Raw genomic sequence first — 27320 nt, 5'->3', positions numbered from 1 at the left:
GGGGATAAGAGCAGAGCAGTTATGAAGTGCATTAGCTTTGCAAGCCACTACTTTTTGCTTACAGGTAGAGCCAAACCTTTTAATGTGCCTCTGTGCCACCTATTAGGCTAAGTGCTGAGGGATGTAGCATGAAATGGGCTGTGTGAGATGATCTGCCTGGTTAGCAATGAGTAAAGAGGGTTTGTATTTATTCAGTGAAGACCTGGGTGATGAATCTCAGCTCCTGACATCTGTTAACTGTGCTAATGTGGAAATACTGTCAGGATCCAGAAGCCTTCATTTCTCTTTCAAGATAAAGCTGTGCTTCCAGAAGGTGTTAAATAGAGCAGTTATGAATTTCAGTCTGGAAAGAAAATTTAGGAGTAATGTAGGGAAGGGCTGTTGAAATGGGTAGGCTTTTATGTTGGTACTGCAGAGAGGCTGTACTTCCTGGGAATAAATGGGGCTTTGTTCTGCTAACAAGTAAATCCTGTACGATGTTGCCCTCCAGCTTTACTGGTGTGTTAGGAATCATAATGGACTTCGAAGATAATGCTAATGCTGGGGACAGAGGAAAGTTGCATATTCATGTGTTCTTGTCCAGATTTAACACAAGTGTAAAGTATGTCAGGGTGGGGATTTTTGGTGTTCATGTCCTCAGCTGTCTCCAGTACTAATTACACTGGGTTGGTGACTGCAGTGGGATGATATTTCATCTCAGTCACTAAGACTTGATGCTACCTTTGTTTTGCTCTCTGTATTAATAAATTTTTTCTACATAAGCAGTTTTCACACAATAGCTCAAAAGAGAGTAAGTGGATAACTGAAAAATAGTTGCCTCTCCAACTTGGTGCCACAAGATAAAGGCCTTGAGTTGATTAATTTTGTTTAATATTTTGCAAATCAAATTAAGAAGCAGTTATGAATGAATAGGTAATTGGGAAAAGCATATAGGGATGTTTCAGTGATGTTATTTTAGATGAGTGGAAGGGTATCCTTCAAGCAAAGCTGATGGGTGTTCTGTGGACATGAGTAGCTGTGTCAGTGACACAGAGGAGCAAGGTGACGTGACCACATTTCCTTAGTGTAGCTTGGCTGATATCTGTTGGCTTTTCCCCGTGTTTGGAGGGAGGTCTATGTTTTTGAGATAGATTGTCTTAACATCCCCAGGGCCCTTTTCTCCCAGGTGCATAACAAGATGCCCTTATCTGTATTCTGTGGTTCTTTCCCTGTGCAGACAGTGTGCCTTAGCCGCGCTGAACGACGTCCGGCAGTACCTCAGCGAGGAGAACGGGCACGTGGCTGTAAGTTTCTTCTTGGAGACACCTTCTTGAGGTGCCTCTGCACCAAACTGTGTGTGTCTGCTGGATTATACACAGCCTGAGTAGTTACAGCAGCTGTCCAGTACACCACATTTCTGTCCTTTGGCAGTTAAGTCTGCCTTGTTGCTGCTGTGAAGTGAATGCTGAATTTCAGGGTGATAATGCCATATTGAGCAACTACGTTTGATTTGGAGGATTAGCTGAGAAGAGGATAACACCAAGGAAAAAGTCTACCTTCTCTTCACATTGCTATAGGACAGTGCTCCACAATGTGCCATTAAACCATCTGCCATTTTGCTTGCATGTCTATTTGATAGTTTAGTGTTCCAAATGGAAGGTAAAGACTTGCTGAACAAAAAGTATTCTCTTGGCACTTATTACTGGCATGAGAAATGTTTGAAGAGAGCAGGAGAAACTTATAATAACTTGGTGCATACCTGAGTATTTAATAATGGGATACAAAACATCAGTTCTTCAACTATTGACATTGTGTGTTGAGACTAATTTTTAGAGTTTTGTCTTGAGACTACTGACACAGCACTGAGGTTTTTATTAACTAAACAGGGAAAACCATTAACTATAAGTTCTGCTGGATAATGAGGTAAATGTTAAGCTTTGGCAAACTTCGTACTTTAGTAAGACATTGATGTGTTCAGAGATAAACTGAGTTCCTAGGAAAATGGCTGCATTGATGGTATTATTCATGGGCAGAGTTTACAACTCTTGCAAGTTTTACACTTGCATTTTGAACAGCCCATTGAATTGCAGCTTTTTTTTTTTGGTAGCATAAGTTCACTAAAAACTTGTGCATTAATATTTAATGCTGATAAGGGGCAAGGAGGAAAATTCTCTCCTGTACTATGTGCTAGGCTTAAATTCTGATTTCCTTTTCCAAGTCCAAGAGTTCTGCTAGAACTGCTTTCAAAATATTACTAAATTTTAGTATTTAAAAAAAGAATATGTGTAAAGTAGTAATGTCTTTGTTTTCTTCTTGAACATGTTGAGATAGTGGGGTTGAGGGAGGGGGAAGTTTCCATTGCTTTCCTTCAGACTGAGGGACTTGGACTGAATGTTTTTGTTGTTACTATTACAGTGCTTTCCACATTCCTTTTTCTCTTTCCCTTTAATTATTCCTAGGTCTTTGATGCTACAAACACAACTCGAGAACGTAGAGAAACTATTTATAAATTTGGTGAAGAAAATGGGTATAAGGTGAGTGAAAGCAAAGCAGTTCTGAGCTACTGCATGGCCAGGTAAGCCAGTGGTAGTTTTGTCCTTATCTGTACTCTAAGTGCACTAGCACAAGCCATGTCTTTCTTGGATGTTTAATCAATAATGTGTTCTGTGTTCCTAAGCATTGTTTGTGATTAGAAGTCATTCAGTCCTCATTTTTCTCATCTTAAGTGTTTGTACTGTTTGTAGCTAAGGTATTTTGTGCTACGGCTTCAATTCTGTGTTCCTGGACCTGTGGTCATGAGTGCAGTGTCAGAAAGAGCTTTTAAAGTATGGTTTTTCATGCAGTTCAGATCTTTGCTGCAGGAACACGAAGGGGTTCTGTGTTAGTTGAACTTAGTGGTTTTCTACCTTCTGGTTTTACATTTAGCTGTTCTCCAGTCATCTTTCATTTCCTCTAAACTTAATCTCTGTAAGCCTTTGGCACAGCAGAACACAAGCCTCTTTATAAGTGAGGCTACTCCATGAGCTGGGAGGCTTCTGAAATGTTAATTCAGAAATGTTAGTTACTGTTTGTGGGGCTGAACCAGCATCCTCTGCATTTGCTTTTTCCTCTTCCATCCTACGTTTTTTGTACTGCAAGAATTTTCCACTTGCAAGCATTGTTGGGGAAAAGAGCACAGAGCATGATGTGTCATGGAATGGGAGCCAGGGATTTCTGATGAGAGGTCTGGAGAAGCTTTCTGAGTAAATGGAGGGAAAAGGCCTTGGCATGGAAGTGGGTGACATGCTGCTTGTGTGTTAGTACCCAGAGGTGTTCTCATGCATCTTCCTTCTCCCTCTCTTCTGTTCCTCTCCCTCCCATTTGGACTGAAGACCTTTTTTGTGGAGTCTGTATGTGTTGATCCAGAGGTCATTGCTGCAAACATTGTGGTGAGTAAAGTTAAGTTTGCTTGATATTGGGAGGCTTAAAGTAGTTTAGTATTTTTAGAAGTACATTATAAGAACTTCCAATAGTAAAAACCCCACCTTAGCTCTCATTAATGGAAAAAAAAATTTTTTTTCCCCTGTCAATGTGGATGTTACTAGCTCAGAAGTTTAATTCTCTGAAGAGTAGAGTTCTTTTTTGCTTTACATGTATTTTAATGAAGTTGCAGACAAAGCTTTTTGTTGTGTTCTCCCACTCTCTATTTCTTTAAACATCCATGTAGAAGGGAAGGAAACTTAAATACTGTTCTCCTGGTTTTATTTTAAACAGCAAGTGAAGCTGGGCAGTCCTGACTATGTGGATTGTAGCAATGATGAAGCAACAGAAGACTTCATGAAAAGAATAGAGTGCTACAAGAACTCATATGAGACTTTAGATGAAACTCTGGACAAGTAAGTGATGAAACAACTCTGTTATTACTGCTGGTGATCACAGCATTATTTAAATGTTGTTTTAATGGTTGGGGCATCCTGTACTGGGGATTAGGGCTTTCAAGTCATTATTTTAGTGGCTTGATTTCTCTCTCTCCTTTGGCAAATTGGAGTGTTGACTGTAGGGGTGTAGCATGGAAACTGCCTTCTTTGAGGAAAATTGGCTAGTGAGACTAGTCTGGGACAATATTCTTTTGGATTTTCCCACTTGGGGAATGATATTTATTCTTCTGGGATAGAACCAGCATTTAGCAATTATTCCAGACTTTCTACAGTGTTTGGTTGGTACTTGGTTTTTTTTGGTACCTAGGGGAGACATGAGTGATTTGTAAGCATAACTTAATTGGTTGGCATGGTTAAGGTTAATTATGAACACATCAGTCTTAAAAATGTGACTTCTTAATTAATTTCTTTGTGCTTGCAAAATTATCCTGCAGGTGCAGGGCTCTGAGAAACTGTCTCAGCTATATTATTTATCCTCATGCCAAAGCATTCTTCTGGTTTTTATTAACTTTGAACTCTTGAAAATAAGGTAGGGATGAATCATGTGAGGAGGAGCCCCTTTATTCTTGCTACAGCCCAGCATTTCAGAGTAGGATTTGGAACTGCACCATCCCAGGTGCTGCTGGTTTGTTGCACCAGAGCTGCAGGGAAGGCTGAGCTGCATTTTAATGTAATTGAGCGTGAGCAGCGTGGAGCTGGCTCAGTTCATGCATGTAATTCCTGTGATGGACCCAATGGCTGGGCCTGCCTGGAATGGCAATGATTAACTCCAAGGAACATGGGCAGGAGTGAGGTGCTGGTGCCTGTTTCTCACTGCCTCTGCTTGGTTTCATTATCAGTTTTCTTGTTTCATTGCAGTGTGGTGTCTCAAACACATAGCTAGAAACCAATAGTGGTTATTTTCAGCTTATGAGACATCTTCCTGTGTGTGAACGAGAGGGCTGCTCTAGAATTATAGCTCAGGTGATAAAGGATAAGCAGTGAAAATTGAAATTATAAGCTGTCTGATGCTCAGAGAAGGTAGTGGTGGGGTAGATTACAGTACAGTTAACAAAGGGTTGCTCACAGAGCAGTTGAGAAAATGTCTTGCTTCAGACTGCTCCCAGGCTCTTGTGGTGCCCTACTTTCTCTGGAGGGATTAAATGAGATGGGTAATTAGTGACTATTCCTTTTGGCCCCTGGGTGCAATCAGACAAGCACTTGGTGATGGAAAGTGTTTGTAACCTGGAAAAAAACCCCCAAATGGTATTGTCAAATAGCTGTATATCTTATTTGGCTGTGGTAACTTAAATGAATCTCCTTTTCAGTGTGTGGGCTGTATTTTTCCAAGGGTAGGATCTAGATTTGGATGAAGTGCAAGTAAAGGAAGCAGAAAAGAAAGCGATGTGAGCAGCTCCATGTGAAAGGAACAGAGTTCATCCTGTACCTTTGGAGTACTGTGTTATTTCTTAGGACTAATGCACATTCTGTGGCTGAATGAGGATTTTTTCATTTCTTTGGCTTGTCTCCCCTTTGTTTCATAACAGAGAGGGTGGAAAGACTGTGCTATGCGCTAATAGCAACAATGTGGAACCTTACTTTTGTTTTATTTTTTTTAACTTGCTCATGAAAGGGATCTTTCTTACATTAAAATCATGGATGTTGGAAGGAGTTACCTGGTGAACAGAGTGATGGATCACATCCAGAGCCGGATTGTCTACTACCTCATGAATATCCACGTGACTCCTCGGTCAATCTACCTCTGCCGCCACGGGGAGAGCGAGCTCAACCTCAAGGGCAGGATAGGAGGAGATCCTGGGCTGTCTGTCAGGGGGAAGGAAGTATGTACCTCCAGCCAGGTGGAACTGTGAGCTCTGTGTGTGTTTGTGCTGGGCACTGGCAGCTTTCCTCCTCTGCAGCCTTTTCCTCTTAATGAGTTTAAAGGACTTTTTAGTTGCATGTTTGGGTAGTGGAAGCACTTTGTGTCTTGTGGTTTGTACTCTTTTATCTGTGTGTTTCTCTGTTGGCTAAAATTCCTTTTTATACTCCACCACAAAGCAATTGGCAAGAGGGCTTTATTTTTTAACTATATTGTTGTGAAATCCTGACTAGTTGGGTAATTGGGAAAGTGTACACAACTTAAAGCTGAAAGGAAAATTAGTGGAAGGAAAGCTAGGAACTGCTAAAAATTTGTATTTTCCTTGTACTTCATTTCTTTCTCCTGCCCCTCTTGGATAATGGAGTAGGTTGTATTTCTTAGCAAAACCTTTGACAGTCTTTTGGAAAAGCTACAGTGAGCTTACAGAGGCTGGAACCCATGTATTTTAAACGGAACGCCCTGTGTTGGCTCTGGGCCCTCATCCAGTGTCTCTTGGTTTTTCTTGCAGTTTGCCAAAAGCTTGTCACAGTTTATTAATGAGCAAAATATCAAAGATCTGAAAGTTTGGACCAGCCAGATGAAACGGACAATTCAGACTGCTGAAGCCTTGGGAGTGCCTTATGAGCAGTGGAAGGTTTTGAATGAGATAGATGCAGTAAGTTCTTCTCTTTTAAATGCTTAATAAAATTGCTTTGATTGTTAGGGGTAAAAAAGTACTTAGTTTTTTAATAATATGTCTTTTATGGGAAAGTCATTGAAGCTACTTCTAGAGGCTGGAAGTAATTGTCATTACCTAACAAACATTAAACAAGGTTAAATGTTTCACTGAATTTTGCCATTGTTAATTTGTTCTTCTCTTGTCTTTCCCAGTAAAATATTCCTCTGTAGAAGCCATGATATTATTAAGTGTTGGTTTGTTTGACTTGGAAAGAAATTTGTGGTGGGGGGGTTGCTAGCTGGCAGTTTCCAGCTGCAGCTGTAGGATATAAAAGGAGGTGCAATAGATAAAACATGGCCTTGCTTTGTCCATGGATGTAACTTCACCTGTACAGGGATTTAATGATTCCTCCTAACCACCTCTGAGTCAAGCTGAGTGCCCTGTTTATCTTGTGTGACAATTTTAAGTGTCAGAGTAGCAAATTAAAACTGCTAAAGGTTATTTGTATATGGTTTTATTGAAGAGTGATATCTGCTTTTTGCATTACTGGGAATACATGTTTTTTAATCATCTTCATTACTGACAGGGAGTATGTGAAGAAATGACATATGAAGAAATACAGGAAAATTATCCTCTTGAATTTGCACTGAGAGACCAAGACAAATACAGATACAGATACCCTAAAGGAGAGGTATGCTATTTTTAATCTCACAAGTTGAAAGGGTTCCTTGTCTTCTTGTATATATGCATGCTGTAGGAAGAAAAAACAAATTTTTAAATTAATGAAAAGGTTGTTCCTTTCTCCTTGGAAAAGCACATAGGATCTTGCAAGGAAAGACCACTTATGTGATTCAGGGCTTGAAAAATAAACCCATAAATTTAGAAAAACAATGGAGAGCTTTGATCTTGTGGTCATTGTACCTGTGCTGGTCCTACAGTGATAAAGCAGGAGGAATTATTGCAGGGCTTTAACTGTTGCATATATAAACATGCTGCTAACATGCCCTGTTTCTGTTCATCCCTGCTCTTGGTGGTGGCTGTTTTGCAGGCAGCTCTGGCTGAAATGCTGGGGAAATCTCCAGCCATGTTATTAAACTCCTTGCCTCTGGGAAAATGAACTTGCTGATGGCTTTTCTAAAGCAGTCCTGGTGCAGGGCAGTGATGGACACATGGTCACAGGGCCATTGCTGAGGGCTGAGGGCTGGGAGGAGGGATTGGCCCAGCTGCTCCTGCTTGAGCTGTGAGGAAGCAGAGCTGTGCCTTCGTCCTCAAGAGCAGTCACTGTGACAAGAGCTGTGTCCCTGGCAGTGTGACCCTGTCCTGCTAATGAGGCAGTCATTAAGCTGCTGAGTGCTCCTCATGCATTTGAACAAGGAGTGTTTGTTTTTCAAACCAGTGCAGTCCTGGGGATGGTGACTGGCATGTCAAACTCCCCCTGTGCCTTGTGGGGGTGAGTTGGTCTCGTTTATCCGAGGCAGTTTTGTGTCTGGTGACAGTGAGAGGGGTTTGCACAGCTCTCAGGGGGCTTTCTGTTGTCCAGGGCTCAGTCAGCAGTGCCACTTGGTCCTGCCTGGGGACCAGGGTGAAAGTTTCCTGCTGTGCTTGGTCCCTGCCCTGTGGGCAATGTGCTGAGCTTTCCACCTGTGGTACTGGACACATTTTGGAAGTACCTGGCACATTTTGGAAGCAGAGGTTTTACCATGCATGTGAAATTCAGTTCAGTTGTGCCCATGCAGGAACCCTGCTGTTCCCCTGCAGCAGCAATTCCCTGTGCATGGTCAGGCAGGACAGGTCACCAGCAAGTCCTTGTGCTGGCTCTTGGTGGCATGGTGGCTGCTGTCACCAGGCCAGTCCAACGTGCCCACAGCTTGTTTGGAAAGGGCAGCCTGAACAAGTCAGGCTTTGTGAACTCTTTGTATGCTGATTGTTGGCTGAGCTTCCTAGATTTGGGCTTGGAAGAGAAATGCTTTTGAAGATGAGCTATGGAAAATAACATGCAAGACTTGTATTGGCAGATGTGAATTAAATCCTAGGGATTTAGTGGAAATTCTTGATCAAAGTGGCTAATTTAATAAAGCTTTTCTATGAGGGAGATTTGTTATGTGTATAATAAAATGTGTTCTGTGAGTGCTTAGGTCTGAACTGTGTTCTTAGTTTAATGAAAATTATTGCTGCAGTATTTCTGTGCACTAAATAACATTTAGAAGATGACTAATATGAAAGTAAGATCCCCTCTGTATATATATACACTGTTCAAAGAGTTTTCCCTTTTTAATGTGCTCTGTGTTTCTCCTCCCCACCCAGTCCTATGAAGATCTTGTTCAGAGGCTGGAGCCAGTAATTATGGAACTGGAAAGGCAGGAGAATGTGCTTGTCATTTGTCACCAGGCTGTCATGCGCTGTCTGCTCGCATATTTCCTTGACAAGCCCGCAGGTAAGTCTTCCTTGATACATTACAAACAGGCTGCTTTTTTAAAAATTTACTGCTTAAGGTTCCACACAGTAAATTCTAACAGTTTGCTGTATCATCACAGGCTGGTTTTGCTAGGCAAGTACCCAAGTGTATTTTTTGGTATTTGACCCCCGCATGAAACTTGGTAGTTGATGTTGAGCTGCTCCTGACCTGAAATACTGTGGTAGTTGTTTTTTGCTCTGATTAGCATCTCTGTTGCATGCTAGGAAAAGAGATATGCTGTAGGGTAACAAGTCCTTCAAGTAGCTGACCTGAAACATAACAGAAGAGCCAGTTGTAACCTGTATTTCATGTGTAATTTGTGGTTTGATTTCTCAGAACAACTGCCCTACCTGAAGTGCCCACTGCATACCGTCCTAAAGCTAACCCCAGTGGCTTATGGTAAGTGCAATTATGTAAATTTATTATATAAGTCTGGCTATACTCATCAGAAAAGGTGGTGGAATGTTTAAAACACACTTTATGTTGCTTTAAAATAGTCAGGTTTGACATTGCATGTATGCCTGCAGAACTTTGCTGGAATAAATAAATCCTCTGGATTATCCTTGCTTTGCCTTGTGCCAGGAAACACATGTGTTGCTGAAGGCCTGAAACCACCAGTGGCTGTCACTGCTGGAGGGGGCAGTTTGTGCCCAGTTCATACTCTATTTCACTAATTCTTCTGGCAAACCCATGCATTTACATGTCTGCTACAGCAAGGTCTGAGTTTTTATTGATGTATTGGAGAGTATTGCTTTGCAGAAGACAGGCAAATTTCCATTTGTGTAGGTTTTTCATCTTGCCAAATGCAGTATGGGATGAGGGTTGCTGTGTGCCCTGCTGGGGGGCACAGGCTGATTGCTGATGGAGTTTTGTGTGTTTTCCCACCTCAGCTTAGTGTGTGCCTTCTGCTCATTTTTGTTCAGTTATGGCTGGGTCATATCTGCTGATATCCCACTTGAGAAGATATTTCAAGCTGTGCAGATAATTCTCTGCCTATTAGGAAAAATATATTGCCCAAAATGCTGGTTCAGTCATTAATTGGAGCCTATCTTTGATTATCAGCTCTGAAAAATAGCGATCCAAATCAGTACTTTGTGTTTTGTTAAGTTTCAAATGAAGTTGAAACAAAGAATATTATGAAACAAAGTAGCTGCTACACTGGAAAATCTGTGTGGGGAGATTTTTGTCATTTGGTTGCAGTTTCGTCTTACAGGAAGGACAGCCTGTGCTGTGGGGACATCTGGTGTTCCCAGCCTTGCATGACAACTGGGGTTTTGAAAATAAATATCCGCTGCAGTTAAAACTCGGGCTTTTTAAAACTGGATTTTTCTGACCTGCTAGAGTCTGCCTGTTTTCCACAGCAAGGCTCTGTTTTGGGGTTCTCTTGGGTTTTTTGGGGGCTCTCTGGTGGATTTTTTTTGTTGTTGTTGTTGCTGTTTTTCTTTCTTTGCAGGAGGAGGGAAGTTGGGTGACTGCTCATAAATTTTAAGAGGGTGTGGATGGCTGAGTGTGTGCTCACGAACTAAGAGAGGAAGGAAACAAAGGGGTACAGACACTGTCCTTGCCCTTCTGACTGGAGGGAAAGAAATGCCATTGTCCCTTTTTTAAGGGGTTTGACATGTATGTGTGATGAGCACATTTCAGCCAACCTGCTTTTTGGAATTCAGCCATCTGAAAACACAAGGACTGTGTAGATTATTTCTGCAGTACTGATTGATGGCACTGATGTATCACTTGGCTTCAGGCAGGCAGGATGCAGGATCAGACCTGGTGTGTTTGATACCTCCCAGCTGAGCCTGCTCTGGGGAAATGCCTCCCTTGGGGCTTTGCTCTTCCTGGTGGTGGAGAGGAGCATCATTCCCAACTTAAGAGTCTGACCTGCAGTGGAAGAACATCTGGTACAGCCAGACAGCTGGATCAGGGTGGATTAAACCTTTTCCTAGCAGTCCAGGGCAGTGGTGGTCTATGGAAAGGAAACTGCAGCTTGCTGTAGGTAGGGACTTGCTCATCAGTAATTAAAAATGAGCTGGAGAATGCATGTGGTAATTGCTGTGGAGCAAGGCTGTCCCTTTGGTTTATGTGTAAAGCTCAACACATGAGCCTCTCTTAGGATCTTAAACTCAACTTGTGGCAAGGACTGAGAGGGCTCTGAAGTGTCTGCTGTGTAACAGCCCTGGGGAATGGGCAGCAGCAGGGCTCAGAGCTTGGTCTGGCTTGCTCTCAGGGCTCACAGTGGATCTGTGGTCAGAAGGATGAGTAAGGATTCTGCTCCAGTGGGAGATGATGTGCTTTTCCTCCTTAAAATCTGTTTTATGGCTCACTGTTTCTCCAAGTTCCCACAGTGTTTGCTCACAGTCTCCCTGACAAATGGGCTTTAAAAGGTCAAGCTTCCCAAAGGGAAGGCAAATACTGGCCTTACTAATTTCTTTTTTTTTTTTAAGGTGGAGTGGATTTCTAAGGAAATCCTCTTTTTCTGTCATGTAGCAACTCCATGGAGTGTGTTACGACTTTAGGGAATAAATGAGGAGAAAAATCTGGAAACCTGCTTGTGATAGAGGATGGACTGTGGTGTGTCAGAGGAAGTGACTGTTCATGATGTTCTGTAGAGTAATGGTAGCTTATAAAAATCATGTTTGTGTGAGATGAGCCAGGGTTTGGCAATCAGAGATGCCTTGAAGTACTGTGGCCATGTTGTATGGAGTAATTATATCATTCTCTAAGTGGATCAGTTTATACTACCTGGGAAATAGTTCTTTCTTCTCACTGTTTTAATTTTTCTTGCCTCACTGAGGTTTTGAGTTTTTGAATGTTAAGCAGAAGTTCCTTTTTGGGAGTCAGCTTTGAAGTTCTGTTTAGCTTGGGGTTTAAACCATTATGCACATAAAGAGGAATGGGGATTGCTGACAACACACTCTGTACCTTCTTGTAGTTGTTTTTATGTTTAAAAAATGAGAGCAGCATTTATCTTCTTAGTAGTACAGAACTCCTGGATGTTTAAAACACAAAATGTTACAAATAAAAACTTTCTTACTGAATGTTCATGATGTTAAAAAAAAAGATTTTTTTTCAAACAAAATAATGATAAAGCTGAGCTGAGGAGATTGATTATCAGATGGACAGTAATATTAATCCATGGAGAACAGATTAATTTCTGTAGCTTTAGCTCTTCAGAATTCAGGAAATTCTGATGTAAATCAAAAGGGGAAAGTGAGTAACTTTCACCATCTCAAAATTAGATTGCATCTTTGTTACAACTTCACTTTCAAAGCAGATGTGTCTAAAAATGTGTTTTCTCTCAACAGGATGTAAAGTAGAATCTATATTTCTGAATGTCGAAGCTGTAAACACGCACAGAGATAAACCTGAGGTAAGAATATTTTTCAAATTGGAGAACTTGATGTAATGTATGGTCTGAGCTGATTTCCACTGTCCTTGTGGCTAGAATTGATTTGATAACTCAGCTGAGTGCATTTTATTTTACATCTGAAGCTTTGCTACTGTTTTACTGTGAGGGGGGAGCAAATTTTTTATGGACTGAATAAAACTGTAAGTTCTGTAATACTGTGAGTTCTAGCTGGAATAGTTTATCTTTGAGAAATGAGAATTTGAAGATGTGGTGTCAGGCTAAAAACTGTAAAGTTCTGCCAGGCTTTGTCACTCAGCAGAAGTAGGTGTAGCCACAGTGGTGGTATGAGTGCCACGCCTGGTCTGGGGAGAGAAGTCATCAGCTTTTTCATCACTGCTGTATGAAAAAGAGGAACTGATGATGTCACCTGTGTTTTAAGCCAAACCTGGAGAGGAAGACTAGCTCTCAGGAAACAGCAGGACAGCCGGGGGAAGGAAATTGAGCGTGTTTGTGAAATGTAAGTGCAGAGAAGCTGTCAGCCCCCGGCAGCCCTGTGCCCTGCCTGCCTCAGGCTCTGTGTGCTCCTCAGTGCCCACCTCAGCTCAGGCTCCTTCTGCTGCTTGTGCCAGCTCTTCCTTTGCTTTAGCATCAAAGTTGTGTGAAATGTGTCCTGGTTAAAGCTCTCTGTTCCCTTGCAGATCCTCAGGCTCATGCCACCAGGCATGGCACTGATTCCGTGCTGAGGTCAGGAGCAGTGCCACTGGTGAATTGGAAGGCAGTTTGATAACATGAGAAAAAAGGGCTGTGTTTGGTGGCTTTCAGAGCAGCAGTTGATGGTGAAGAGGAATATAGTGAGAAACGAGGTTTTATCTGTGTATTCAACAAGGCACATGACATAAAGTGCCTTTTGTAACCGAGGGTTCACTTTTGTGCAGAATTCGTGCCAGAGTTCTTCTGCAGATAAGTTTTGTTTTAATGACCTGGGTATTCCAAGTTCTGAAAACCCTGACTTTTGGGTGTTTTCTCTTCAACAACTGCATTGCATTATTTCCTTCCTCCTCTTTTTCCTGCTTTGTCATTCTGCTTTGCCATTTTGTATCTTAGTTTGATTTATCATGTTTAGGAAACCCAGTCTGTGTTTTCACAGTACCTAAAGCTGGAGAAGCATAGTGAAAATCCATGAGGGTGTCTTAGAGCAGTAGGTTAATTGTGTTCAATAATGTAGATGAACATTTTTAGTTTGGATGATCAAAATATCAATGCTGAATTTACAACTTGCTGAAATGTTGCTGAAAATGCCAGTCCTCTTACTGAAGGGGTTTATCTCAAGGGGGAAAGCTCTGCCTGAATCACCAAGTGGCTCTCCACATGTCTAGCAAGTGATGTGGCCAAGCTGTGGGGTGGCTCTGCTCAGGTGCACCTAGAGGATCAGGAAGGCACATCCATTGCAGTGAGCTCAAAGGTACAAGACTGATTTGAGCCCAAATGAATTGAGTGAATGAATTTTATAAGATGAAAAAAAAGGAGTAGTGGCATTTTCCTAAAAACCCCTTAAATTCTCTTCTCCCTCTGCCCCAAAGGAAACCCAGCCTGGTGAATTTGGATGATGTTCCACTGTTCAGGTAGTGAGTCTGGATGAAGGACTTAAGGGGGTCCTGTCTGCATTTAATTGCTGCTCAGAGGACTGTGAAAATTTCAAAAGCTTTCATTTAAATCACCTATGAAAATGTTAATTACTTCTGTAAAATTAACTTTTCAAGTAGTCTATTGAAGTCAGAGCATTTAATTAAATACAGTGTCACATAACAGCATTGTTAAACAATGAAGCTATTGCCTTGAGAATTGCCCAGTGTCTGTTCTGTGACCCACCAGTCACTTGGAGTCTGTGCTCCAAAACAGTGCCCTCCTTTTGGCTCAGCTGAAAACATCCATTTTCACGTGGCAGAAATGCAGGCAGAGCTCTGGGCTGTTTGTTTGTGGGATGTGTGAAGCTCAGAGTACCGTGGGGACTTGTCTGGAGCAGACTGAAGCCTTGTGTTTGTCAGCATTGTGCTGGCTGAAGTTCTGACCTTTCCTAATAAAGGAGTCTATAGTCTTTCACAGAAAATAATTCAGGGAAGTTGCTTTAGCTGTTGTTTTCTGGCCCAAAGAAGGGACCCAGCAAGTGCTGGGGTGAAATGTCTGCTTTGCACATCTGGCTTAGTCAGTGAATGACAGAGAGGGCATTACTCACTGTTTTATTTTGTTGAGGGGACCTGAGGGAGGGAGATGTTAGTGCAAGGTGAGCTGGCTTACCACAGTGTGGAACGAGCAGGACTAAGGAAACCCATCAGTGAAGTTTGAAGAATTGGCAATGATTTGGCCTAAAATGGATCTTGTAAGGAGCTTCAGAGCAGTTTATCACGGTCTCCTCTCTTGGGAGGAGGGGGAGTACCAATTGCAAAGGCTTTGGGACTTGCAGGAGGTGGTGCCATAGCAGATGTGATTCCTCTTTGGCTGCACTGGGGTCTTGGTTTCATTTGGTTTTAAATAATTGAGTGCTGCACTAAATGTAATTGTTTCTCTGCAACCTCTGCAAAAGGAGGTGAGATCTAGTTGGTCTGATCAGCCTTGAATGGTTAAGGTGTCTGAGAACATATATTTTATTTTGTTAGAGGTGTTACATTGTCTATAACACAAACACATGTTAAAAGCTTCCTCTTGGCACAGAAACACGTGGCAGATTCAGTGGAACACTGAAAGTTTCTCAGCAAGATGTGCATGTGCTGAAGCATGTGCTAAGGTGGATTTCTGCTTAGGCCTGTAAAAGACTTCCTCCTAAATGTGACTGACCTGAGATTTGGGTAGTGTTGTCAGCAAGGGAGCTGTATTTAATTGTCCCTCAGAAGACTGTGAAAATTTCAAAGCTTTTATTTTTTTTTTTTTACTGTAAATACCTTTTGTGCTGTCTCATTCTGGGACAGTGACCAGCTCTCAGTCTGCTGCATTCTTGGGGTGTGGGGGGCTGAAACCATCTCTGCTTCTCAATCAACCCAGCTGTGTACTTGTGAAGGGACCTGATTGGTGGTTTTTGTTGGTCTTACTGCTGCATGATAAATATTCTCTGTATTTTTATTATTATACAGAATGTAGACATTTCCAGACCTACCGAGGACGCTCTTGTAACAGTCCCTGCTCATCACTGAATCCTGTGTCCCGACCAACTATCAAACTTGGGTGCTGTTTTCATCCTGCTACTTCAAAATAAATTGAAAAGCTAATCATTCCAATCACTTTGAAATAATAAAAAAAAAATAATAGCCACACCTAAACCAAACTCATAATTCAAACCAAATATCTGTACAGCACATGACTTGAAAAAATTAATCAAATCACAATAAAACTGTTGCACTGGCTAATTTATTGTGGATGAGTTATCAGACCTTGATCAGCCCTCACTGGAATGCTGGTTTTGTAAATTGCTGTCATTTAAATATCCTGCAGCATTAAGCTTTATTGTAATAGCCAGCAATCATTTAGTGTTAGCTGCAGTGTATTTATGAAAGCCATGAAACACAACATCCTGTGTGAGATAAGAAGGTCAGAATTTGTTTTGCCCAGCAGAGCACCAGTATTATCTGTTTCAGGGCCCTTGGGAGTGATTGGACTGCTGTGCAGTGTAAAATAACAGCCCATAATTACTGTAAATCCCTAATCCCACTGATCCACAGCACTAGGGCTCTACATCTGCTAATTAAGGATTTGCTGTTAGAGCAGGGTACCAAGTTTTCACTTAGTTCCAGAACAATTATTCAAAGAACAGGAATGTGTATAAATGTTTTTAATATACAACTTTTGTTAACAGCTGTTCTGCATTAACCAGGCTCTAGGGTTTGCCTAGAGAAGGGATTTTAAATTCCCTCTTTTGCTGCTTTGTGTGGATGTGGGTTGATGGAGCATGTGCAGCTCTGCCCCAGCTGCTGTGTTCCCCGATTTTATGAGGGTTCCAAATAAGCAGTGCTGACCATTCCAGAACAGAGTTAGAAGCAGAGTTAGTCAGAGCCTTTTGTAGCTGGGTAGTGGCTCCAGCAGACACAGATCTCAAACCAGCAGGGCATGAATCCCAAACTGTATGGTAGGAAAGCCTCTTGCAGAAGGGAGGAGACTGCAGGCTGTGGGAGACGTGGAGATGGGAGATGTGGTACCCAGGGAACACCATGGCACCAAGGCCTTTGCCATGGTGTTCCCTGGGCGCCACAAGGCTGTGGGATGTGCTTGTGCCATGGAGCAGGCAGAGAAAGGCAGAAAAACACTGAGCCTCAGAACTGTTTTCTGAGGGGGTATTTAAGCAGTGAAATTAAGCAGGACTGTAGGTTGTGGAAAGTTTTTAGCTGTTTGGTTTCTCAGGTGGTATGTTTTTCCCAAACCAGGATTTTGGGAAAAAAAAAAGTTACAGATCTGCACTTCCAAAATGATACTAGAGTCTTCAGAAGTTTGTACAATTGGGAATGTTTGCCATAACCAGAGAGCCTCCTGCTGTGGTGCTTGGTGTTTGGTTAAACCACTGTCCCTGGGCTGAAACTGGGAGAACCTGGATCATTTTCCTGTTGCTGTCATGACTGTGATGTAGGAATGGTTGGTCACTTTTCCATGTTTAATTGCTGCAGGGTCTGGGCATGAGCTTTGCTGTGAAAGGGCCCAGAGGAGCAGCTGAGCCTGCTGAACCCCCTTGCACACAATCATGGGCCTGGTTGCTCTTACCTGCCAGCTGAGGTGACATTCCTGAGGGGTCACAGGGGTGCTGGCCATAGCCAGCTCCTCAGGAGCCACAGCTTGGAGTGCTGTCACCTCCACAGGCCACAGCTAAGGAAACACCATCCAAGTAAAATCAAATGCATTGCATTTCTTATGGAGCCAAACTCTGTGCAGGCTTCTGCTGTGGAAAAAATGAGTTTGAAAAAGGATGGCTTGAGCTGTCAGAGAAAATTGAGGGGAAGCATGACAGGAGCAGGAGCTTGGCCAGTGAGGAAAGCAAAGTTTGCCTGGTCTGTGGCTGGTGGAGGTGGCAGAGGGAAGGGAAGCAGCAAGAGCACCCAGGACCTTCCATTCCTGCCAGCTGCTGCCAGCCACATTTCCTGAGGCTGTGTCTGCTGGGCACAGCACTCACTGTGCTGGTGTGTGCCACAGAGTGAAGTGGATATTTAAAAGCAGAATGCTCTAAGGGGTCTCCTCTTACAGCAGGATGGCTTAGCAGCCCTGGCTTTGTCAGTGAAGGAGGGCCTGATGCTGAGTGGGAGGTCCCAGCGTGCTGAGGGAAAGCTGATAGTGCTGGATGTTTGTATTGTGCTCTTTATTTCTGTGTTTAGGCCTGTGCTGGCTCTTGTCTCCAAGGTTCCTCCTTTTGCCTGCAGGAACCTTTCTGCTGGATCTTCCTGTTCTGCTGTGAGGGTCACATTGTAGCTGAGTCAAAGCAGCACTGAGAGCAGGGCCTGTCCTGCTGGAGACCCACAGCACTTTGCTGAGGGAGGCTCTGTACTGTAGGACAGGAATGTCCAAAGGCCAGGGCATAGTGAGAATGGGAGGGCATTTGAGGTAATCTGTGTACTCTGAGTCTTTCAAAGGGTAAAATGGACTCTTGTCCTTGTGCAGGCTGCTCCTGCCTCAGGGAGCAGGCTCTGGAAGCAGCAAGCTGGGGCTGGCCAGGGAACAGGGTCTATGGCAGGGTAGAAACAGTACTTGGGACAGGTGTGTGGTTTTTATTCCTCCTCCTGTGTTTCCTGGGCTCTCCAGACCGTCTTGCTGCTGGTGTGGGGCTGTTCCCAGCACAGTCATTTGTCGTGGTGTTCTTTGGTCCAGGCAGTTGCAGGAACTCCTTCTGGTCCCAAAAGTAAGGCTGAAACCTCTGTCCCCTTTCTAAACAGCAGCACTGTCCTTGTTGCATGGCCTATGGCTGTTCTGAGTGTGGGTACAATCCCAGTTGGCATCATCTCATCTAATGGGATTCCTGTGAGTAGGAATCCACTTACAGTTAATGAGGATTTTGGTCCCTTTCTAAGCCCCTGCTCATCTGCTCTCACTGCTGGCTGTTGTTTGTTTAATAAGCCCTTGGGGGTGTTTGTCAGGGTTTATCCCAGTTCTCTTCCTTCAGTGTGACAGTTCAGCACACTTTGCTTCCACAGCCTGTTTGTTTACTCAAATTCAAGCTTTTTTTGCTTTCAGCTTTCTTGCCTGCTTATCAATATTCCCTTTGGGTCTGTCTTAGTTATTAGAATGCTGCTTTTATCCAATACCTCTCATTCACTGAAATAAGCTGCATCTTCTGCCTTGCCTTAATCACCTCATTTCCTTTCAGCTTCATGTTTGAGCTGTGTAGCTCTTGCTGCTTGAGGACTAATTTCCAGTACCTCTGGATTCCTGCATTTTGATGCTGCATTTCATGCTCCATTTAATTTTCTTTGAATCAACATCAGATGTTCAGCTTAAAAGATTTCAGCCAGTATTCTGGGAGTGCCTGTGGAGACCTCTGTGCAGTCCCAGGGAAATTCTGAGTATTGCTAAGAAAAACAGAAATACACCAAATTCCAGCACGTTCTGTTGGTTTCTTGTTTTTTTTTCCCTATAAGCATGCAGAGTATGAGTTGTTTTGCTAACTCCTCGTGTTCTTAGCAGATAATGATGCTTTCTGATGCTTTCCCCTTGCTGCAGAAATGCTTCTTGTAGAAGCTTCTTTTTGAAATAGGGTTATTGCTTTGCTTTCCTTCAAAGAGATGTGAGGGTGGCTCAGGCTGTGTGCTGGTGGGTGCAGAGATTTCCAGTACTTGGACAACTCTGTCCAGCAGCATTTGCTGTGTGTGTGTTCCCAGAAGCCTTGGTGTGGTATTCATGGTGGAAAATGGGGATTTACCCAAGGGCTTGAAGGCTGATGACAGAGGAAAGGGCTGATGTGGATGTAGCAGAACCGGTAAGGGCAGAGCAATGCTGGCAGAATTCAACCCCCAAAGAGAATCTGGTGCTGCTTGTTTATAGCCTGCTTTCATAAGAAATGGCTGAAAAAATCTAGAAACTGGGGTTGGGGAGGGGATTGAATGGCTTTTTGAGTGGATGAGTTTTGACTGATGGAGTTGTGTGTCTGCATGTGCTGAGAGGGCCCCTTGCTGTGTGCCCCTTTCCCCAGAGCTTGACTGGAGAGACTTGTTTTGAATGTAAACTCTAATAAATGTGGTAATAAAACCACTGGAGCATTCCCTGATGTCAGTGTGACATCTGCCACATGCCATGTGTATCCCAAAGTGCATTTAAACTTTATGTTACCAGCTCTTCAGGGAACACTTGATGTTACCAGCCCTTCAGGGAGTTATTCAGAGTTCTTCCAGTGGTTTGGCTGCTCACTGATAGGATCAGGATTGGCTTTATTGCTGTTGGTGTTAAGGAATTATTTCCTGGAGTGTGCTTGGAACAAGGAGAGGAAGGCTTCCCTCCCTCAAGATTTTATTGATTCCTGTGTGGCTTATGGCCTTTGCAGGGTTCTGTTCTTCCTTACACTACATGCATAAAGACTAGGAGAGACAGAGGGTTAGAAAAATGTGGTTAAAACAGTGATTAAAGGAAAAAAAAGGTTTTAAAAGCTGCAACAGTGAGACCTGCATATGGTGTACAGGCACCAGTTGTCCTGCCAGACCTGGTGTGGCACACATCTAAGGGATGCATTTCACTGGCAGCAGAGCTCCTGCTTTTGGGTGTCTGAGGGCTCTGTAAAGCTCCTGGCACTGGGATGAGGTCCAACCTGATTCTGACAGGGGCTGGGGCCTTTCCTTGTGTTTTACAGAGCATTTTGAGGGATCCGGCATTACAACTTGCTCACCTTTGTGTCCTGTAACAGCTGCATGCTGAGCAAAACCGTGGCTTCCATCAGACCTTTGCTTTAACACTTTATTTTTGTCTTTAAATTTGCAGAATGTAGGTGTGAATAGGTCGAGAGAAGAAGCTTTGAGGACAGTGCCCACCCACCTATAGCTGCAGCTCCCGGGGCAGCAGCCCTTCCTCCAGCAGCTCAGGGCCCCGCGGTGTCGGAGCAGGGCGGGATGGACGCGCCTCCCCTCCCCTTCCAGACATTTCGAATGTGATTCTGCTCCTTTGGACAAAACCTGTGCTCCTGGATAACTCCAAAGGTATCAGTGAAAAGATTGTGGGGAGCAGAGCAGAGTTGGGTTTAGATTTTTCTTATGTAAATTTGTGCAGTTTCAGTGGGTTTTTACTGTTTTTGTCTGTGGATAATGCAAGGTGGTTAATTGCCCGTGTTGATTTTACTGTCAGATTTTAACTAGATTTTATTTTCTTTTTGTAAGTGTTTTTTCTAAGAGTTCTCTTGTTTTTACTGTGAATGATTGCCTAGAATTACACGGAGTTTTTTTGATGGTGTATTTAACATGGGCAAAATTCTACATTTTGAGCACTGGAGGCTTCATGTTGCAAAGCTGCTTTTAATGGGGAAGCCCATCAGCTCTGATAATTGTCCTGTGTTTGAAATTGAACTTTGGTTTGCCAACCACAACTTAAAGTTTTTCTGAAATTCACATGGGAGATGTTCCCTTTAGAGAATAAAAGCATTAAAGCTGGGAAATTCTGCTGTTTTAGCAAGATTTTGACACTTTCCAGAGACCAGGAGGTCTCTACTGTACTTTGGAGGGCAGTGGGGGACATGAGTGTGAGTGACAGGTGGGGAATGAATGGAGACAGACATGTCCTTTCTGCTGCAGTTATGGGAGGGGATGAGCAGCTTTTCTGGAAGGGAGGGGAAAAGGATTCAGTCTGTCAAGGGCTGGAAAAGCTGCTTGTCTTGTTAGTGCTGTCTTTATGTTTTTAGAGAATTTTTGAAATGAATTTCAACATAAAAGTATATGTTTTCTTTTATAGCCACGTTTAATATGTACATCAGGAAACAGTACAGAAAGGTTAGGTGAGTTTAACCATTCTAACAGCTCATGCAACAAAAGCACCAGGTAAATTCTGAAATAATTTTAACAAGGCACACTTGCCTTGGAGGTTTTTGTATTGTTTTTAAGCACCTTCCATCATCCCAGTTCTTCTCCCAGTTGCTCTTTTATGCCTAGTGAAACTCCAGTGCTAAAAATGGAATTTTCTGTCTCTGTCAAGGTCACAACCTTTTAACTGTACTAAATCAAAGTGTATTTTGTATGTGTGTTACCAGACAACTGAAGTGAGCTGCCAGCACTGCTGCTGGCTCTAGCTCTGCAATGAGGAGAGCTATTCTTTGGTAGTTGGACTGTGTTTTTTCTAAGGATTCTCTCCAATTAATTGAGCTTTTACCATGTGAGTTGGTGGGGTTGTTTTGTTGTTTTGGCTTTTTTTCTTTCCTGAATTCCTGTGTGAAATACCAGGCCCTGGTAACATAGTTTTGCAGGCAAGGGCTAAATTGTCTTTTGTTTGTGCAGGGTCTATAAAATAATGTGCTGCTGTTGTGATTAATTTTTTTTTTTTAATAAGCTAAATTCAGCAATATATTCAGCTCTGGAAGTAAGCCATAGTGCATTGCTGGGTTCTGTTTCAGAGGAGGAATGTGTAGGGTGCAGAATGACCAGGAACACTTGCTTCAAGCGCTGCTGTCTAAAGCTTTGTGTGTGTGTGTGTTATGGTAATGCCATTTCAGACCTTTATTAATTCAGTGTGCCCATAGTTGTGGGGTGAGGAGAGAGCCTGCCTGGCACTGCTCAGAGGAGTGAATTCATTGATGTGTGGTTAACAAGGCCACCTTTGTGGCACAACTGAAGGAGCAGTTTCCCCTCCCACGGTGGTGTGGGAAAGCCGGGCTGTGCCCCAGGCAGCCCCTGCTCCTCTGCTGGGACAGGAGGGGTGGTTGAGCAGTTTTTACCCTGAGAATGTCAGGATTTATCTGTAAGAATCCCAGGAGGCTGCATTAGAAAAGTGGGATTTTACTGGCAGATTGTGAGCTCAGACCTGGCTGAAGAAGTGTGGGCAGAAGAACTGTGTCCCCCAGTGAGAGCTGAGCCCAGGGTTGTTCTCTTTGCTGGCAAGCACAGCTTGAGGTGTCTCCTCTCCCCCTTTGTTTTACCTCTCTGATCTCTCAGAGGTGCTGTAACATCCTCGAGGCTACATGTTCTATGTACAGTAGGTATTTTTATAGCCTGCTTTCAGATATACTGTGATGAGTGTTTTACTACAATGGGTGTTCAGTAAAAAGAGTTGTATAGAAGTGTAAATAAACTATTGTGCTGATACTTGAAGAGAAAAAAAAATGAAGTTGTTGGTTCTACAGTAGGAAGGTACTAAATCAGTGACTGCATCTGACCCTGGTGGGAGAGAGCAGGTGTAGATGATGAATGTAGATTTGAGCTGAATGTAGATTTGGAGTGATGGGTTCTCCCAGGGTGTAACCCTGACTGCTGTTCTGGGAAGGCACAGTTAAGAATTGCCGTTAGTTGTCACTTCTGTAAGTGTGTCCCCCACTCCTGACAGCACAGTCACTGACAGGGGAGGGGCAGACCCTTGTCCTGACCTTCTGTGTTTGTACCATTTGATTGCCTCTGTCCTGTGTGTGCCTGGCTCAGATGCAGTCTCTGGACTGGGATTAACCTGTCCTTTCTTACATCGTTGGCCTTTGTTGTGATCTTTCAGACAAATGTAATCATTTGACCTTTGATCCAAGTAATAAAGATCAAATGCTACAGGGTGCACTGATGTGTGTTTCTTTCCATGCCCATTTCCAGTGGCTGAAGTGCCAGGTGAGTGTTCCTGAGCCTCAGCAGGGTTCCACAGCTTCCACAAGCTGGGTTTAGGGAGTTTAGATATAAATGTAAAGATTATATTAACTCACCTTGTGGGTGCTCTACTGTGAAGTAGGAAGCTCAATAATGGAGGAAGAAGTTGGAGGAACTGATTAAATAAATGCATGCCAGGATTTGCACATGATGGAGGAGAAAGGTAAGGCTTTATTAGCTTCAGCTGGTCACTGGGATTAACATCTGCTCCACCCTCTCAGACCTACACTGTTCTTACCTTGTCTTGAACATGCTGCTGGTGTTTTGGGAAAGGTGAACACCAACAGCCAAATGCTGCCTGTCAGTACAAGTTTGTAGAAGGGAGCTGGAGGGCATTACATTTGCATTAAATTAATGACTGCTTTGTGCTTTTAGAATTATGTACTCACATTTTCCTGCTGATTGCAGCCCTCCAGGTGGTAGCCACTTGTCTCTTCTCTGCTAGGTGGGAGGAGTGTTTTAATTGTTCTTTAACTCCACTGTGTATTTCTGTTTGGGGAGCAGGTAACTTCTTTGTTTTAGAGTTTTTAGGCTGCTTTCTGGACAAAATCCTTTAAAAGCTGAAACTTCCTGTAGTATGAGGATGAGCCAGAGCTGATGGGTGAGTGAGTGAACCCAGGTGGTGCTCACAGGTGGCCCTGGGCTGCAGCAGCTCTGCAGAGCAGGTGGAGAAGCTCCCCAGGCTGTGCTGTAACACAGGTAACAGTGGTGCAGGGCCCTGCGCAGGGGCTGGGCAGGACAGGGCTGCCCTGGAGGAGGGCTGGAGCAGCTGCTCTGCAGAGGAAAGGGATCTGTGCCCCTGTGTGAGTGCAGCTGGCACAGCTGTGGCAGCAGGACATGCTCCTGGTACATCAGTCAGGTGCCAGCTGCAAGAGTTGCTGTGTGAAGCCTCCTGAGCAGATCTGGCACTTGTTACTCCAGAGCAAAGCAGGTGAGTACTGGGAGCCAGTTCCCACAAGGAATATTTACTACTACTTATGATTGATAAAAGTTTCTTGTGTGCAGATGCCCACTGCTGCTGGCACCCACCTTTGGAACTCCTTACCTAGAAATGCCTTTCTGCTCGGGTGCAAGGGCACAGCACTCACCCCTGAAAGCAGAATCACTTTCTGGTGACAAATGGCAAGCCAGAAGTCACTCTGTAGGTTATGTGAAGGGGAAAAGGCAGGTTCCTGCTCTCCCTGCAGCACCCCACACTGCTTGTTCCCTTGGAGTGGGCTTGGTAAAGCAGGCCAGCCCTGGCATTTGGAAATGCCAGCTGTGCTCTGCCCCTTGCAGCCCCAGTGTGCTGCAGGCTCAGATGGCATCCCAGTCATGCTGGCATTGCTTGAGTTACAACAATAAGCTAGAGCTGTTCTTTAGGAGCAGAACAAAGGCAGCAGTGTATTTTTTTTTTAATCTCTACAAAGTATTACAGCTTTCTGCTGCTCTTTCAGCAGGATTAACAGTCTGAAACGACCCAGAAGCTCCAGGGTTCTCCTAGGAATTCTGTAGCGTTCCATAATTCTTGGATGAACTGACACATGTACATTTTTTTCTGCCTGCTCAGTGTTGAGAAAAGTCATTTGCAATAGTGTTACAAGATACAGAAAGCTCCTGAGAAGCAAAGGAACTTTGCTTCAGTCTTGAATTTTATGAGCTGACTGCAAGGCGAAGGTTTTGGAAGGAGCTTTGCAGTCATTACATTAGGTTTTCTTTCTCTCTAATGGCTAAAAATCAAAATTCAGAAGTTGGTGTTGCAAGGCAGCAGGATCTGGTTTTGTGCCCTTCTAACAGCAAGCAGGAGGAGCCACAGCTGCTGTGTTACAAACAAGCAAATAAAACTGGAAGAAGGATTTTGTGTTTGGCAGTTAGAATAATTCCTCAGGCAGAGCAGCAAGTAACTCTGCAGTCATTACCTGGGTTCTGTCCTGCTGTGATTGCTGTGGCTGTTTGCAGGGAGTGGCATTTAGGGGCAGAACCCCACTTTCCCAGGCAGGATGGGGCTGCTCTGGGATGCTGAGGCCTCTTTGTCTCAAGGTTGGGATTGCCTTGGAATAAATACGTGTATTTACTGAATAAATATGTAGCATTTATTCACCAAAAGCACCCCTGAGCTGCTTCCCACAGCAGCTGGTGTTAGACTAGGAATCTCTGCTTTCTCCTGACACTTTCTTTTGTTTAATTCACAAAAACAACAAATATTTTAAGAAAGCAATCAGGGCTGACCAAGCATTATTTTTTCACTGTACTTGAAAGACCACTGGAGTTAAAGTGTATATTGTTAAAAATCAGAGCCATAGGTGAAAGTCACATTAAACTTTCTTTTAATTGAAGACAAATAAAAGAACCAAGGGCTCAAACACATTTTAAAAAGACATCTTCTGTTCCCCAATGTCTTCTCTCGAGCAAAATATACAGCACACAAATATATATATAACATAACTACATTCAAGTACCAAACAGAATTTACATTTTCCCAAACAGAGAAAATAATGCACATGATTCACATACCTTAAACCCAACCATGCATAAAAACACTGCCAATAAATCAGGAGTTGAACATAATTCATCACACTAGGGTGTATTATTCTGAAGTATCGACGTTGTTGGAATGCATTAACACTTGGGAGTGTGGGTTTGCAACCCTGCTTTAATGTCCAGCTGTTCAGAGACTTACTTGTTCAAGATCTGTTCAAATTTTGGGTTAATAAAAGAAAATCCATCAAATGCAGACTGATCCATGGACTCAATCAGGTTTTTGTCACTGTAGGACAGTTTTGGCTTCTCACTCAGAAATTCCCTGTCAAAGTTGTTGTAGTCACTTGCTGATCTCTGTATTAGAGAGGGAAGACAGTGTGAGACAAACTTTGTATTTTCTTCAAGAACAAATTACTTAAATGCAAAATGTTGTGAAGTAAGTATTTTAGCTCCCTCCCGTCTTCCCCTGCTTTAGAGAAAAAAAAAATCTAATTTTAACCTATTTTAACAAGACTATAAGATTATAACTGGGCTCTTTCTTATTGTTAGTTGGAAACCAACAGAAAAACCAAACTCAGGTTGCTTTGGAGAAGAAACCAAACCTGGATTTGGGATAACACTGGGTTATTACCCAAAGATTATCTGTTGACAAAAGCAATGCAGCATTAACTTACACATCAGACCAACATTTCTTGTCATTAACCAAAATGTTTAAATGCCTGAGAACATTTTACAGGCTGTACTTGTTCAGAGAATAAAGCAATGCCCTACAGCAGCTGTTTTGTGTTTAGTAAATATTAATGTAACAGGAAACTGTTTTACACTCTCCACCACCAAAGACTTCCCACTTCTCTGGGAACAAGCAACACAAACCTTGTGTGTTTGAAGGAGCAGCTCTCCTCCATAGAGCACATTTTAAAGAGACTGTTGCCTCCAGACCATTTCACCTGTTCTAGGAACAGGCTGGAGAAACACTGGTTTGGGTTTTTAACCATGTGAGCTGAAGCAGCAGCATCCCACTGTGATACAGACTGAGTTACAGTCTGTTCTGCAGGTGTTTTTTCAGATAACATCAGGCATGTACATGAATTCCAAGTTCAGCAGCTTAGAGAATGCTGCTTCTTGCCCCCTTGGAGAGAGTTTGAAGCAGCAGAGATTTAATGCTTGCACAGAGGGCCTGCAGCAGGTACCAGCTGAGCAGCCTGGAGCTACTGCTGCTCATCCCATGTGGCATTTCAGAAAAGCAAACTGTGAGGAACTGTGAACATTCTAACACAGAGGGGAAGGGAGAGCAAAGCTATCTGTTGGTTCTCAGGAACATTTTATCCACAAAGCTCCTTGAGAGCAATGGGAAGATCTTAACAGGAAGATCTCAGGGCAGTCAGAGGAGTAGTATAACTGAACCATTCAAGAACAATGACCTTACAGACACACAACTTTCTCATTTGTAAAATGTGAGGAGAAGATGGCAGTGGGATCCTTTGTGCAGGTACAGAATTCACCCCTTACCGTATGGCTGCTGTTTATTAAGAACAAAGAACAACCCACTTACCACTTTTGGCCTGAAGGGAGGGTCCACCTCCCTCTTCTCTAGAGCTGTCCAGTTGATTGTTTTGAAGAAAGGATGGTCTCTGATATTCCCAGTGACCCCAAGTCGCTTTGCTGGATCCCTTTCAAAGAGCTGCAGGAGAAGACACCCAGTAAAGAGCTGCTCCAAAGGTGCATGGCAGTGCAAGAATTACAGGTTTGGTGCTGAAACAACTCGGGGTGCTGCCAGCAAACAGAGCATTGGGAATCAATCTGACCTGGCTTTCCCTTTGTCAGAGCAATTTGCTGACAGCTCCTTGGTGAGGAGATCTGTCTGTCCCTGCA

General features: G+C 43.3%; 2 protein-coding genes across 4 annotated transcripts in view; one reads left to right on the top strand and one right to left on the bottom strand.

Annotated features, from left to right (window-relative positions):
• Positions 1-20339, top strand: part of LOC128939816 (6-phosphofructo-2-kinase/fructose-2,6-bisphosphatase 4) — a 49167-nt gene extending 28828 nt beyond the window's left edge. For both annotated transcript variants that reach the window (XM_054281026.1, XM_054281025.1), the window contains exons 4-14: positions 1217-1283; positions 2439-2513; positions 3351-3407; positions 3733-3854; positions 5509-5716; positions 6263-6409; positions 6999-7103; positions 8717-8846; positions 9204-9266; positions 12170-12234; positions 20146-20339. In XM_054281026.1, the coding sequence (XP_054137001.1) occupies positions 1217-1283; positions 2439-2513; positions 3351-3407; positions 3733-3854; positions 5509-5716; positions 6263-6409; positions 6999-7103; positions 8717-8846; positions 9204-9266; positions 12170-12234; positions 20146-20205 (1099 nt within the window). In that variant the 3' untranslated portion in view covers positions 20206-20339. The remainder of the gene's footprint in view (positions 1-1216; positions 1284-2438; positions 2514-3350; positions 3408-3732; positions 3855-5508; positions 5717-6262; positions 6410-6998; positions 7104-8716; positions 8847-9203; positions 9267-12169; positions 12235-20145) is intronic.
• A 4940-nt stretch (positions 20340-25279) lies between these two features.
• The window catches only part of PRKCD (protein kinase C delta), a 59871-nt gene continuing 57830 nt past the window's right edge, over positions 25280-27320 (bottom strand). For both annotated transcript variants that reach the window (XM_054280927.1, XM_054280928.1), the window contains exons 17-18: positions 27001-27129; positions 25280-25802 (exon numbers count right to left, since the gene is read on the bottom strand). In XM_054280927.1, coding sequence (XP_054136902.1) covers positions 25644-25802; positions 27001-27129 — 288 coding nt within the window. In that variant the 3' untranslated portion in view covers positions 25280-25643. The remainder of the gene's footprint in view (positions 25803-27000; positions 27130-27320) is intronic.

This window comes from Melozone crissalis, unplaced genomic scaffold, assembly GCF_028551555.1.
Source record: "Melozone crissalis strain CALT ecotype California unplaced genomic scaffold, PUWL_Pcris_2 ptg000029l_1, whole genome shotgun sequence".
In the NCBI taxonomy this organism is placed as follows: Eukaryota; Metazoa; Chordata; class Aves; order Passeriformes; family Passerellidae; genus Melozone; species Melozone crissalis.
The sequence above is the reverse complement of the archived record's forward strand: the minus strand, read 5'-3'. Positions and strand labels throughout refer to the sequence as shown.